Source organism: Osmerus mordax, chromosome 4 (genome assembly GCF_038355195.1).
Source record: "Osmerus mordax isolate fOsmMor3 chromosome 4, fOsmMor3.pri, whole genome shotgun sequence".
Lineage (NCBI taxonomy): Eukaryota > Metazoa > Chordata > Actinopteri > Osmeriformes > Osmeridae > Osmerus > Osmerus mordax.
The window spans coordinates 9,296,166-9,311,858 of record NC_090053.1 but is presented as its reverse complement, the minus strand read 5'-3'; the positions used below and the strand labels follow the sequence as shown (position 1 = coordinate 9,311,858).

General features: G+C 47.3%; 1 protein-coding gene across 3 annotated transcripts; it reads left to right on the top strand.

Moving 5' to 3' along the window:
• The first annotated feature begins 990 nt into the window (after nucleotides 1–990).
• On the top strand, nucleotides 991–13,958 carry slc7a5 (solute carrier family 7 member 5). 3 transcript variants are annotated; one of them, XR_010876559.1, is made up of 11 exons: nucleotides 991–1,731; nucleotides 3,768–3,893; nucleotides 7,894–7,999; nucleotides 8,685–8,729; nucleotides 8,985–9,108; nucleotides 9,404–9,507; nucleotides 9,665–9,761; nucleotides 10,453–10,602; nucleotides 11,356–11,533; nucleotides 11,784–13,626; nucleotides 13,683–13,958. XR_010876559.1 is itself a non-coding variant. In XM_067234520.1 (10 exons), the coding sequence occupies exons 1-10, from the start codon at nucleotides 1,149–1,151 to the stop codon at nucleotides 11,837–11,839; spliced, it is 1,569 nt and encodes a 522-aa protein (XP_067090621.1). In that variant the 5' UTR covers nucleotides 991–1,148; the 3' UTR covers nucleotides 11,840–13,958. The 3 variants fall into 3 exon arrangements, 1 of the variants encoding a protein (XP_067090621.1); XR_010876558.1 differs by having other exon boundaries at nucleotides 11,784–13,632; XM_067234520.1 differs by having other exon boundaries at nucleotides 11,784–13,958.
• Nucleotides 13,959–15,693: the final 1,735 nt, after the last annotated feature.

Below are 15,693 nucleotides of genomic sequence, written 5' to 3'. Positions count from 1 at the left end.
TTCAGGTGTGTGTGTGTGTGTGTGTGTGCCGGAGCAGGTAATAGTGGTCCCAGAGGGTCCCAGACAGAGGAATGTCAGGGAGGCCTTGTCGGGACAGGGGATGAGGAGGTGCATCCCTGCTGAGCTCTCCCACATGGACATGATTCCCCCCTGCTGCTCTGAACCCAGTCACCCCTCTCTCTTCCCACCCCCCCCCCCACCCCCCCCCACACACACACACACACACACACTACTCCCTGGTCAATAAAGCCACACCCCTACTCTCCCTTGTCAATATAGCAACCTCTCCTTTGCTTCCTGGTCAATGTAGCCACCTCCCCTCCACTCCCTGCTCCTTGTAGCCATACCGTTTTACTCCCTTGTCAATCCACACCTGTCCCTGGGGCACTTCGATCGCTCACCAGATAATTGCGTGTACCAGGGTGGGATAAGGCATTACCGCAGCGGCCAGGGTTCAAATTCGGCCCAGGCCTTTGCTGTATGTCATCCCTTCTGTGTCTCCCTACATTTCCTGTCTCTCTATACCGCCACTGTAAAACAATATAATGACTGAAATACCCCCCAAAATAAATCTCTTTAATATAGCCACTCCCCTTCAGACCTTGGTTAATTAAGCCACACCCGTCACATCCAATGGCCCTTTACTTCCTGGCCAAGCTGTCAGTTTTTAAAAAGGTATTTAAGTGTCAGCTTATTTTCAGACACTGGGAAATTTGTTTCAGCAAGTTTCAGCAAGAAAATTAGAATAGTTATTAATGCAATCCCTGGCAGCCAGTCTGATTGCTTGGACCCATTTAGGGGCATCTCATCCTAGCCTAGAAGCCTCTGCCAATCGCTAGAGGGCGTTCCTGCGTTTCTTAACCGCGCATCACGTTAAGCAGATGATGACGAAGAAGGCTGGCCTACACTACACCCAGGAGAACTATTGGGCAAATTCTCTAATCCTTTGTACACAGAGACAGAGTTGCTCTGACACAGTGGAAAGCACGCTTGTCTGAGTCTGCAGCGAGCCAGCATCTTAGCGTGTCCTCGTGTTCCAGTAACCAAGCCTACGGACCAGTCTCAAACTGTAGCATCATTGTCGTTGAAAACACATTTTAAAGGGAGAGCGAATAAACTAAAAAGCGTTGTCCCCACAGGAGCGAGAAATGTCTAGTTTAAAGAAAAGAAATTCGAATTCGTCCGCCGACCGCAATGAGGAAGACAAGCAGGTGACGGAGAAGATGCTCTCCCCAAGCGGAGGGGAGAACGGGAACACAAACCGGACCGGTGCACCGGGAAACGGGGAGAAGGAGGTTGGCAACAATGAAGGAGAGGAGACGGTAGTTCTACAGAGAACCATCACGCTAGTTAACGGCGTTGCCATCATCGTGGGTACCATCATCGGGTCGGGCATTTTCGTGACCCCCACTGGAGTGATCAAAGAGGCAGGATCCGTTGGTCTGTCACTGGTCATTTGGACTGTCTGTGGGGTGTTCTCGACCATCGGTGCCTTGTGCTATGCCGAGCTGGGAACAACTATCTCAAAGTCAGGAGGGGACTATGCGTATATACTTGAGGTTTACGGGTCTTTGCCTGCTTTCCTCAAACTGTGGATCGAATTGCTTATCATACGGCCATCCTCACAATACATTGTCGCTTATGTCTTTGCTACCTACCTCCTCAAACCCATCTTCCCGGACTGCCCAGTGCCCGAGACAGGAGCGAAGTTAATCGCCTGTCTTTGTATCCGTAAGTAACCTAAAACTTACTAAGTAACCTAACATCTAGTAGACCAAGTCAAGGAAGTCAATCAGAAGAACCATGCTTCTTTAAGACATGTCCTCTTCCTGTTACATCAGTGTTGTAAGTGCAGGTAAACCACAGTGTGAACCACATTTCTTCTAAAGACTCACTTCGCTACGCTACACCAGGCTCCCGTGTAGGCTTTAAGGAAAGCTAAATGTCGGTTCACGGAACAAATGCCGCTGCTGCTGGGTGTGGGCATCAAGTTGAATGTGGCCTACTGTTGAAAAAATGCAGCGTTATTTCATCATCCTCAGCATGTAGTATCCCGTAGTGCGCGCTCAGTGATACGCATCTTCCACGTGTCATAGCCTATTCTATTGTAAAATGAAAAAATGTTTCTACTGCATGTCTTTAAAATGTGGATGATAACAATTAATAACTAACTAGATATATGTATTATCATATATTTTATAAGATAATACAGTACAGTGTATTATCGTGTAAGTGAATAGGGTTGAAAGTCAATCAGACGTGAAACGAGCGGAAGCAAAGCACCAGAACTCTAGTGTCTTGACACTTGTTAATTAAAATGGTAAATGTCAACAAACTCTTGTCACAAATGCTCTCTTTGAATAATAATAATTGTTGATGCTACCTATTTATATATCAAATAAGTTGTTTTGTGTTTTTAAACAGTTCCACAGACCTAATCCACAGGTTGGGATAGGGAGGGCTAGACTACTCACACACACTGGCGAACCGTAGGCGTGTGTTGTGCTGTCAAATAGGAGTTTAGCCTGTTAGGATTACGCCCGGATTAGTTTTAGCTCCGGCTAATTGGCGAACAAATCAAAAACAGTCTGAGATTGTGTAGGTGGTTGGGCATTTGTGAACTGTTTTCTCTCTGCTTTTGACTGTCTCTTTGATAAACTGGCGCTCCCATTCACTCCATGCAGTTTGGAGGGGGGGGGGGGGGGGGGAGAGAGAGAGAGAGAAATAAATACTGTCTATGTGAGCAAAACAAAGAAACTTAGAGAGAGAAGTATATACTAAGTGTATGTGCAGTTTTGAAAGGAAGACAGAGATTGTGAGTGTGTATCCATGAGTGTACCTGTTAGCATTGGTGTCTTTGTACTAGTCTCAACCCATAATCCCCATTTTCATCCAAGGCCTAATCCCATGTAGGACCGCTTGACAGAGATACAAACCATGGATGACTCAGCAAGTGTTGTGCTACAGTCTGTCTTAGACTGTGTGTGTATGCACATGAGTGATTGTTACAGTGACCTATTTCTTTGATGTGAGTTATTAGTTTGAGGCCATGTTGTAGGGTTAGAGTTTTACAACCATAATTTAGGATCTTCCCTGTGTGTGTGTGTGTGTGTGTGTGTGAGTGAGAGTGAGAGTGAGAGTGAGAGAGCATTGAAGAGAACATTGAATACACTCTGTCTCTGCCAGACATTTAGGGTTGGGAAGGAGGGGGCTTGTTTGGGTGATCCCCATTTATGTTCTTCACACTCATGTGTGTCTACATATAAATGTTTGTGTATATATGTGTTTTTGTGTTTATTTCTATGTGTGTGTGGTTCCAGACTGTCTGTGAGGGAGAGAGTACAGTACAGAGAGAGTCTTTGTACTGTGATCTCTCAGGGCTGGTCAGACCTCTATTGTTGCCTGATTTACAGATTATGCTGCTTTGAAGTGGAGGCTTGTTAATCACTCTTAATGGGGTGGCTGGTTACTCTGGTGTAAGGCTGACTGGCTGGCTACTCTGGTGATGGCGAACTGGCTGAGGTGCTGGTGTGTGGCTGTACTGGGCTAGTTGTACTGTACCTTCTGTGTGGAACTCTGTGTTCTCTGTAATCGTGAACAGGTTTGGAGGGAGTATCCATTCACAACTCAAGATGGTCGTCCTCTCAGGAATGACAGAAGCAACCATGTAACACGGAAAGACTGTTGCATTGCTCCACTCATTTAAACAGAGGTCAGTCAGTGACTAACATGCACCCCCCCCACCCCCCCCTTTCTCTCTCTACCAGTGCTGCTGACGGCGGTGAACTGCTACAGTGTGAAGGCCGCCACCAGGGTCCAGGACGCCTTCGCTGCTGCCAAACTGCTCGCCCTCGGCCTCATCATCGTCATCGGCTTTGTGCAGATCGGCAAAGGTAGCATCTCCATCACCACCCTCTCTTCCTCCTCCCTCCAGCCTCTCTCTCTCTTCAGCCTCTCTCTTCATCCTCACTCGCAGAAACCAGGGTATGGGAGTTGCTCGGCATCTGACTGCAGAGCAAGAGGTCTCAGGTTCCATTCCACCTATGTATTGGATCAATTGGAGTGATGTACGATTGGAATTGGAACTCCAACACAACATGCGCACCTGCCTATTGTAGAAGTGCACCATCAAGTCATGACACTGCTTGTCCTTAGAGGGCTGGCGGTGACACCAGCGGTGACACCAGCCACTCAAAGACACCGTCACGGACTAGTAAGCTCACCGCAGCACGAGCAGACACGGAACATGAGGAATAGGGCACTCGAGTCCTCCTGTGGGACAAACCAGAGAAAAAACGTTTTTATTATTGACAACAAAAAATATCATAAATTGTTGATAATGAATAGCTCCGTTTCCTTATTATTTTCACTTAAAAACAGAGGCCGGGTTTCTCTGAGCATCAGTCAGTACAGTGCTGGAAGGACTATGGAATACACTTAAGACCAGCCACATGCGCGGACACACACACACATACACACACGAACACACACACTCTCTCTCCTATTGTATTCGCTTCACAAATGGATAAAGGAGGGCAAAGTACAGGTCTGGTGCCCTTGTATCTAAACTCTGGGGGGAACACAGGTCCTTTCATCAGATTATGCTCATTAGCCTCAGTAGATATTACTGAGGGTTCCTGTTAAATTGTGCTCCAATCCTGGTCCAATTAAGGTGTGTGAGAGCTGCCAATAAGCAGAACAGAACAATCTTGGGGAATCAAAACACTGTTTCATTGTGCTGTACAGGGGGACAGGAGAGGAGTGGAAAGGAGTGGAGAGGGGAAGGGGGAGAAGAGCAAAGAGGACAGGAGAGGAGAGGCAGACAGTCATTATGGAGAAAGCGAAAGCCTGTCGGGCTAAGACTCTTTTCAGGCTGTCTTAGTAGGCCACCAACAAACAAGTCTCCAGACTGACTTACTGCTACATGGGCTTGGCTCTTTACATAACGTTATGTAACGACGCATGCCTTGTGTCCTTCAAATGAGTCTGAAGGTGCCCTTCCTGGTAGTGACCTGCTGTAAACTGGGCCGGACATTGAGTAGGCTACATGACTCAAGGTTTCAGCTGCACGGCCAGAGAGACCGGACAAGCAGGCAGGCAGGCAGGCAGGCAAAGGGGACTGGAAAAACAAACAAATTTAAAATAAAAAAAAATCTACAGTCTACAGGCATGTGCATACTGTGTACAACAGTGCATACTGTAATGTTTGTGTGCGTGCCATGGTTTAAGTATCTCCCCCTCCAGGGGTTCTGGCCAGGGTGGGGTCACTCCAGTGACAGTTAGAGATAAGCGTAAGCATGACAGCCAGACAGACAGTAGTTTGCTGTTGTCCAGTCCTGTGCACACACACACGCACACGCATGCACATATGCAGACCATGTCCGCCTCTCACCTCAGATCAGAGAACTCACACAAGTCTGACAGGACTGGGTTGGTGTAGGTGAAATCCTAACAGATCCTCAGATCTGAGGTGAGTTAAGTGCTCACCAACCCAGTCAGACAGAGTAGGTCTTTCTCACTCGAGAGGGCATAGCACCTGCTTCCCAGCTCCTGCTGGAAGACAGGAAGTTGTAACTGGCAGACAGGAAGCTCTCCCTGGTAGGCAGAGTGAAGGGATGAAGTCTACTGGGTCAGGCCTTCATAAGGCTGCTCCAGATTAATGACAGCAGGGTTGTTGCACAGTAATCTGATTAAACCAATAATCCAGCGCTCTTTCAATCAAAAGCTGTTGTTGTTTGTCTCTGGGCAGATAGTGTCCATTGATGCCATTCCCTCTCTCTGTTTCTCCATCTCTTTTTCTACCTCTGTCTAATTTTCTGTCTCTCTTTTCTTTCTCATTACCTTATATCTCCCTGTCTCCTTTTCTGTCTCTCTCTGTCTAACAATCTCTCTTTTGACCTCTCTCTGTCTCTCTCTCGTCCTGTCTATCTTTCTAAAGCGTGTAAGTTCCTCTGGGTCTCCATAGAGGCTGCAGACTGAGCTTGGTCTGTAATGGGATCTCATAATGGTTTATTTACAGCAGGGACCCAAACACACACTCACACACACACTTAAGATCAAAACACACACGCACACACACACACACATGAACCGACTCACACACAAACTCATACTCACACTTATGCGCACAAACTCAATCCACCCCCCCCCACCCACCCCCTTGACCAATCAAAGCGCAGTGGGCTGTGTCTACCTGTGCTGTACCTCCCCACCCCCCCCCGCAGCCACGCCTACTTCCAGATACCGGTTTGTCAAGTCACCTGACCAGAAGTTTACTGGATATCACATAACTCTCACTAATTACTTCCTTGACAGGAAGTTCCTGGGCAGCTTAGGTTAGAATCACCACGGCAATAACATGTTGTACTTGACAGAGATGATCTTGAGCAAGCAACATTCGTTCAATACTGAGGCAGAGATGTCATCAACCTCCCTCCCTCCCTACCTCCTTACTGGCTTTCATGCTTTTCATCGGAATGAACAATGAGTACTAATGTGTGGAACAGAACAGGAGAGCCCACTTACAGACTGTACATCTGTACATACAATATAGCTGTACACTAAAAGAATGGCCATGCACACACACACAAACAACAACACATCTGTTCATTTCATTTATCAGTATATTCCATTCATCAATTCAAGTATTCCATCATTAGTGCGTGTATAATGTGTGTGACTGTGTGTGGTTTTGCGTGCGTGTGTGAGTTCAGCCAGAATACCCCCCCAGCCCCCTGCCTGGTACTGGTGCCACAGGTCCAGTCATGTGACCAGCTGACCACAAGCTCCCAGTGAGGCATGACTGGGGGTGGGAGCTCACATGATGCCCCTCTCTGGGGTACTCCAGCACTATAACACAACCACCACAACACTCCAACACTAAACAACAACACGCAACACCACAAAACTGTAACAACACTGCAAACTACAACACTATAACTGTACAATGCCACAACAAAGTACAGCACTGCAACACCATAACAACACAACTAGCACACCTTCCACCCTGCCGGGCCCCACCTGTCAAGAAGTGTCTGTGTGTGTGTGTGTAGAGGGTTGATTGTGTGTGTACAAAGAGGCGTACTGGTGTGCATGCGCTCATATGTGTGCAGGCATGCATGCTTGTGTGCTTGCGTGTGTCCATACGTGCATTCATGTGTGTGTGCGTGTTTATAGTGCAGCAGGGTCACAGTGGTCCATTGTCCGTCAGAGAGGGGCGATGTTTGGATGGTGTTTCTCACGGCCCAGTGCAGGCAGGGGGCCTCTGTCTGTACCAACACCCTGGATCTGTTGGTTTAGGGTCTGTCTGGTGTCCTGAGGCCCAACCCAGCCCAGCCGGCCGTCTGCCACGCCTGGAATGCAACCTGCGTCCCGGGTGTCTCCACCTCAGGCATCTTCCAGAACCTTCCCGCAGATTTTTATTAAAACCTACGGGTCGCCTTCCAGACCCCCAGCCCAGACTCTACCCCAGAACCCAGACCGGTGCCCCCCAAGCGGGGTGTCTTAGTCTGGCATACCTCCATCTTTGATGATTATAGGGGATTTGGTTGGGAGCACCCCCATCGCCCTTTCATTCCCTTGCATTTAATGTGGCTCAGAGTAAGCTGTGGTATTCTGTCTGGGGGGAGGGCTTGATATTGTCTGGCCCTTTGGCCCTCTCCTCCACACTTCCTCGCCTCCTCCCCTCATCACCTCTCCTCCCCCACCTCTCCTGTTCATATCTTCACCTCCTTTCCAACTCCGCTCCCCCTTCCTTCTACAGGGATGAGTATAGCTCTGTTGTGAAATAGACACATTATTCTTTCTTCAGACTGATGTAGAGCTGGTGCCACTGGTGGTGATGCTGGGATGCTGGGATTAACCACATACTGTTGTCTCTCCTCATCTTTGTAGGTGACACAGTCTACCTCCTACCAGAGAATTCTTTCAAGGGTTCTAAGTCAGACTTCGGGAACATCGGCCTGGCGTTGTACAGTGGCCTTTTTGCCTATGGAGGCTGGTGAGTCCTAGGGGCTGGGGCGGGGGCTGAGGCTTGGTCTGGGACTGGGAATAGTAGGGCTACGCTTGGCTGGAGAAAAAGCCTGCACCTTAACTGGCTTCCAGAATTCCTTCCTCCCCCTCCTGGTATGTGTGGGTCTGGACACAGTGGGGTACTGTCATGTCTGCCTGTAATCTGACCGTAAACCCCAGTTTAGCTGGCCTGGAGAATTAAGACCACTATTACAAGAATGAATAAGTTGTGGCCTACCTGCTAATCCCCCTCCTTCTCTCTCCAACCTCTCTCTCTGTCTCCAATCACTCACTGATTTACACTCAAACAATTCTCTCTCGTCCACACGTTTACTCACTCATTCACTCCCTCTGTTTCTCTCCTTACTCATTCAGCCACTCACTCTCTCACTCATTCACTCGCTCACTCAATCAGTGTCACTCACTCACTTTTTTCTTCTAACTCATTCATCCCCTCTCTTTCTTTCTCTCTCTCTCTCCTACCTCCTCTGTTTTGCTCCAGAAATATAGCATGTCGTTCTTACATTCCGGTAGGCTTCTTGGCTGTGCTGGGTACCTCATACTGGACCACTGTTGGCTGAGCTCACCCTGAGCTTACTCCTGTTTGCTAAATAATTGTTTGCTTTTCACCTGTGTGTGCGAGAAAGATAACCCACATCTCGTGTCCCCTACAGGAACTATTTGAATTTTGTCACTGAAGAAATGATTGAGCCTTACAAGTGAGTGTTCACACTTTTATATATAATATTATTAAAGCAATCATAACTGCAATTACTGGTAGTATTGAAAGACACCGTTTATTCACCTGTTACCACCCCTTTTTAATTAGATAAATTATTCATGTTCCAAATGATTCATGTTTCATTTTCCTTATTTTTCATATTTCAATTTGTTCATTTTCTATCAATGGTTCATGTTTAAATTGATTCATGTTGGTATTGATTCATGTTCCAAATGATTCACGTTCCTCATAGGAACCTGCCTCGGGCAATCATCATCTCGCTGCCCATTGTCACAGTGGTGTACGTGCTCACCAACCTGGCCTACTTCACCACGCTCAGCCCAGAAGACATGCTAACCTCTGAGGCCGTGGCTGTGGTGAGTCACCTGTATACTCATATACTACACAGACTGCCCTGTATACTCATATACTACACAGACTGCCCTGTATACTCATATACTACACAGACTGCCCTGTATACTCATATACTACACACTGCCCTGTATACTAATATACTACACACTCTGCCCTGCATACTCATATACTACACACACTACCCTGTATACTAATATACTACATACTTTGCCCACTCTTCCCTATACAAGTGACTTACTACTACTACATATATCAGTCTACTTTAGCGGACACTGTGTGTGTGTGTGTGTCTCTCAGGACTTTGGGAACTACCACCTGGGCTACATGGCTTGGATCATCCCTGTGTTTGTGGGGCTGTCCTGTTTTGGCTCTGTCAACGGCTCCCTCTTCACCTCATCCAGGTAGCAAACATACATACACACACACACACACACACACACACACACACACAAATATATACGCATACTGTATACCCCTTCACACACAAACATGAGCTCACGTACACTGAATAACCACCTTTCTCTCTTTCCTTTCTCCCCCTCTCCCTCACTATTCCAGGTTGTTCTTTGTGGGCTCCAGGGAGGGTCACCTACCCAGTCTGCTGTCCATGATCCACCCCACCCTGCTGACCCCCCTCCCCTCCCTCCTCTTCACAGTACGTACCTCCTTGTTAGACCTGCCTCCTCTCTCACACCTGGTTAACAGGACTAGTCATCCAGTTGACAGGACTGGTCACCTGGTTAAGAGGACTTGTCACCACAAGCCGATTCACACGCTATTACGAAACTGTACATTTAAAACTGAACACACATCCTCCCTCCTTTTTTGCCGCTTTCGGGGCTAAATTCAGAAGGTTTCAGGGACGCACAAACGCTTTTTTGGATCAAATACAACTGTTTTATTAAAGCATAAAGCACAATTTAGAACGGGTACGCAAATGAGCAGAAAGAGGCAGAGTGGCGAAAAGCCAGAGCAAAAGATGGGATCATTTTATACAATCAAATAACTTGCCCCCCACCAAACTTTTGTTCCCTCATGCAGACAGAAGTATCCCCGCTATCACATATTGTTCAATTCACCAGTGTTTTGCTTCCTAAAATGGGCCTGTGTTATGTGAGCTCCCGGGGAATAAGAGAAGTAACTTACAGGTTTGGTGTCGGATGGGTGTGGGCTAAAGGGTCACTTCCTATGTCTAGGAATAAATTGTGATCAGAAAGACAAGACTTCTATGTGACAACTCATGATGTTTGGGTTTTACTGAATGAATATCAGTCAGTTTCTCCACCACACCTCTCTCTTCCCCCCCCCCTTTCTCTCTCTCTCTCTCTTTCTCTCTCTCTCTCTAGTGTGTCATGACTCTGCTGTACGCGTTCTCCAACGACATCTTCTCAGTCATAAACTTCTTCAGCTTCTTCAACTGGCTCTGCATCGCTATGGCGATCATCGGCATGATGTGGCTGCGCTACAAGAAGCCTGAGCTGGAGCGACCAATCAAGGTGGGTAGAGCGGCCCAGGGCTCTGCCTCAGTAGAGCGGCCCTGGCTCCAGTAGAGCCGCCCTGGCTCCAGTAGAGCGGCCCTGGCTCCAGTAGAGCGACCTTGGCTCCAGAAGAGTGGGCCTGGGCCCTGACTCAGCAGTTTGCACTCGGTCGGCTGGCCATACACTGGCCTTTTGTGCGACTGTGGGACAGGGAGACCTACTCCTGCCCCCAAATGGAGCCATAAAGGCTGGCAGCCGAGTCCTTCCTCTGGCCTGGTTGACATTGTCAGCGATGTGCTAATGAGGTGCAGGGCAGTGAAGTGAAATGGGTCAAATCTATTTATCTAGCACAGATGCATGTGCTGAGTGCCTGTGTGGGGACGGAAGGGTGTAGGGGGCGTGTGCATGTGGGGGTGGAGGGTGTTTGGCATGTATTTGCTTGTGTTTAGGGGGATTGTGGGTGTCTTTTTTAGGGGTGTGCGTGGGTTGTTGGGGGGTTGTATGGGTGAATTATGAATGATTGGTTTCCTCACATTGAATGAGGAAATGATTTGAAATGACAGAGACAGAGAGAGAGAGGGAAGTCTGGGCCTCCTTGCTTAGGTTGCTGCCCCCGCGACCCGACCCCCGGATAAGCGGAAGATGATGGATGGATGGATGAATTGTCGCAAAAGCTATCGGCTGTTCTTCCCTTCTTCTTCTTCATCATCAGAACGTCTGAAAACCAACCCAATCTAAATGAGTGCATAACTTGATCTCTCTGGCATTCAGGTGAACATCCTGCTGCCCATCAGCTTCGTGTTGGCCTGCCTCTTCCTCATTGTGGTGTCAATCTGGAAGACGCCCCGGGAGTGTGCCATCGGTTTTGGCATCATCGCCACCGGTGTGCCTGTCTACTACTTTGGCGTGTGGTGGCAGAGCAAGCCCAAGTGGCTTCTCCAGGCTATATGTAAGTCCCCCAGCTTGTTTACTGCTAGCTTCCTGCTGTTTTAGTGCTGGTTTTCTGTTAGCTCATCATGCAAGTTTAACGTTAGCTCATAGTAAGTTTTCTGTTAGCTCATTGTTTGTTTACGGTTAGCTCCCTGCTCGGTGACTCTTGACATGTCCTGGACTGAACAGTCTAGTTTCCTTTCTGGGTGTACATAAGCTGAAAAATGTTGGTTCATTTTCTTACTACTTGTGTATGTGTGTCTCTCCAGTTTCAACCACTGCACTGTTTCAGAAGATGATGGAGGTTGTGCCGCAAGAATCTTGAAGACGATCAGAGACTAAGCCTTTAGATGGCCACCGCTCCCTCACACCCCCACCCCAGTCCCAGCTCCTACCCCAGACACACCCCCACCCCAGTCCCAGCTCCTACCCCAGACACACCCCCACCCCAGTCCCAGCTCCTACCCCAGACACACCCCCACCCCAGTCCCAGCTCCTACCCCAGACACACCCCCACCCCAGTCCCAGCTCCTACACATAGACACACCCTATAGCCTGTTCTTCATGTGTCTCTTCATGAAAATCTGTAGCTCTCTTTCATATAGGCAATTGTATTGTTACAGTGTTCGAGTGAAGAAGAGCCATGCTGTTAGCCATACCTAACTTCCCCTGCCCCCCCTCCTACAGACCCAGCAGGACACCCTCCAACAACTCGGGTCGTCTAATTGCGAAATATTCCCATGTCCAGTGCAAAGATTCTGTGGCTAGTGGACTGTGTGTAAAGACTTGACTCGTTGGATTGTTACATTCATTTGCTTTTTTTGTTTGTTTGTTTTTTTACTTCGTACCTAATCCAGCTATCAACTGAAATGTATTTAAAAGTCTTTTTTTTTTAACTATTGTTTTAATCTTAAGCAAAATCAGCTCCCTCTCACCCACTCCACGCAAATTACCATGGCTACTCCTTTCAGCACCTTACACGCTGCCTCCTGCAGCACCCTGTGTGTGTGGTGTGTGTGTGTGCAAATTTGTTTCAGAGTACTTGTAGTGACTTGTCTAACTACTTGCTTGTAGTTAGGGTAGTTTGGGAGCAAGGACAAATATACTTGTCGGTATCAACCAATATAAAAGGAGCTGGTTAAAACCCAAACCCCAACAGCTTCTACCCAGCGTTCTGAGACTCACACACAGCTCTCCAGTATCACCGCTAAAGTTAGACCAAGACGTGAACAGGCCCCTTAAGATGAAGTTAGACTATGTTTTTATCCAGTTAGCTACATGGTGAAATATGAGCTTGCTGCTTTATTTTTTTAATACCTGTAGATAAAGATTTCTACTGTTCATGAGTTTTATTTTTCTAAGTCAATGCAGTGGCCCAATTCTTTTCAAACGGGCCCTATGCGATCTCTATAGACTGAGAAGGTGAAGCGTCCTTTAAAATACTTTGGACACAATTAGTGGTTTTAGACCTGTCAGTATACGTTGTCACCTTCATGATTATGGTTACTATGACAACACGTGTCAATACAGTATTGGTTATGAGTACTGTACGTGCAAATCAACAGAGAGAGTGTTTGTAGGTCGGACGACTCTTGAGAATATCACACTGTGGTTTTTGTAACAGACAGATAGACAAGCCTGCAGGCTGCAGGGAGAGAACAGTCTCTCATATATATTTCATGCCCTTACCATAGAGTTGAATTGCTGTCATTTATAAGAAGAAGACATTTTTAGTTGTTTTTGTTTGTAGTATGTACTGGTATGTCTGACAGTGGAGGACCTGATCTCAGCCCCTGGGGAAGGGACTCATTAGGATCAGCAGAACGTCCAGTTAGTTAGCAGAAGGCTACCGTGTTTCGGTCACGCCTCGCTAGGAACACTGTGGTCACAGTCACTGTAGGTAACCCTGTAACTAGGTCTGACAATGACCTCAAGTTCAGGAGTTTGTGTGTGTGTGTGTGTTTGTGTGTGCGGATTAACCTGCCATTTGGCGATTGTCGATACAAAAGAGTAAACTGACTAATAGCTGTATTATTAATCAAGTAAATGTTGTTTCATGTGTGAATATGATCTGGTGTGGGTGTGTGTGTGTGTGTGTGTGTGTGTGTGTGTGTGTGTGTGTGTGTGTGTGTGTGTGTGTGTGTGTGTGTGTGTGTGTGTGAGTATAGATGTGCATCTGTTTGTGTTCGTAATTTCCCTTGGTCAAATGCTCTGTTGTCGTAGCTACTGCATCAGCAACAATCATTAGGGTGTCAGGTGGCAAGGCTAGGCTAGAACAGGACAGACAGGGCTAGGTTATGTTAGGTTAGGCTAGAACAAGTTATTCTAGATAAACTCTAGTTGGGTTTGGCTAGGATGGGTTAGTTTTGATTAGGTCAAGATGGGCTATGCTTGGCTAGGCTGTGTTAGGTTAGCTTTGTTTATATTGGGTTTAGCTTGGCCGTGTCGGGTTAGTTTGGGTTGGGGGGAGTGGAGGGTGTGTGGTGGAGTAGGGTGGGGAGGGTTATGGGTGGGGGTGTATAATCAGACGGGATGAAGGATGGTGCCGAGGTCAAAACAAGTTACTGTAAAAGGGGGCGGAGGGTGGGAGGTGGTGGTGGGGGGGGCTACGGAAGGTTTACGAGATTATCAATCCATTGTTATTATTTGTAGTTATTACTGCGTACTGTATTAATGTAAAGGCGTCCCTCACAAACTGTCCCAGACTTTTAATCTCGATGTTCCACCGTGCGTTGTCGTGGAGATGGCTTGCCACCACAGACTGCCTGACGTGTCAGAGAGCTGCAGCTGAGGCCGTTTTCAGACAACGGTGACACAAGCTGTCTAAATATGGGAAACCTGGAACCAAAGTTCCAACAGATGCACAGGCACTGTTCATGAAGTTGTTTAGGAGCCTCCATCACCTATTGTGGATGAATACACTTAAGACTGTCTCCCAGTCATTGTCAACATTTCTTCCTATAGTGTTTTGGCCTGGACCCTGTGTTTTTTGGCCATGGTTCTCCAAGGGCGTTTATCTGTGTTTAGATTATCTAACACTCCAACCCATCAAAAGATGGTGACTAATTTTGAATAGGACTGTAGAAGATGTATTTATTTATTGTAGAAAATGTGTTAGTCCTCTAATTTTTACAGGGCATTTGTGGAAGTGCTTTACAAATAAATCTCACTTTTTTTTCCATATGTGTTTGTGTCCTATACATTTTTTGCATCCTTGGTTTCTGCTACTCCAGTGACATTTTCCCAAGTGGCCTTAGTCACAAAATAGGTGCAGAAGTACGAGGGGACATTAATCAGTACCAGGAGACATGTCTAAATACCAAGGGACATGACTCAGTACCTGGGGACATGACTCAATACCAGGGGAAAGGACTCAATAATACCAGGAGACATGACTCAATACCAGGGGAAAGGACTCAATAATACCAGGGGACTTGACTCAATACCTGGGGACATGACTCAATACCAGGGGAAAGGACTAATACCAGGGGACATGACTCAATACCCGGGGACATGACTCAATACCAGGGGACATGACTCAATACCAGGGGACATGACTCAATACCAGGGGAAAGTACTAATACCAGGGGACATGACTCAATACCAGGGGACATGACTCAATACCAGGGGAGATAACTCAGTACCAGGAGACATTACTCCGCCCCAGAGTAGCGGACGACCACATGCCCTGGATCCCTGCCCAACTCAACTTTTTCCCCCCCAGGGCATTTAGCAGCTTAGTTAGGCATTAGGCTGGTGCAGAATTAAGCAAGACACTGGTTGCTGGGGATGTGAGTTTGTTTATCTGGGTTCTGAATCAGGCGAGTCCAAATCATAGATAGAATCTGAGTTCTGATACAGCCAACACCTGAACATGCATGGGATATGGGTTCTAAACCAGGAGAGACATGAACATGCATGGGATATGGGTTCTAAATCAGGAGAGACCACACCATAATTTCTAGTGCAAACCTAAACTCACACTCAGAAGATACTGAATCAAGTGATCCAGTGGCCCAACCTTTCAGTAATAGACCTCTTCTTTGGAATCACTCCTGAGATGAACAGGTTTCAACCCGGATGAACCTGGTTGAGTCGGGTTTTTTAAGGCTGAACCACACCTATCAGATGACTTGGCAGAGACTTAAGAATGACTGCACTCAGACCTCCACACTCAGT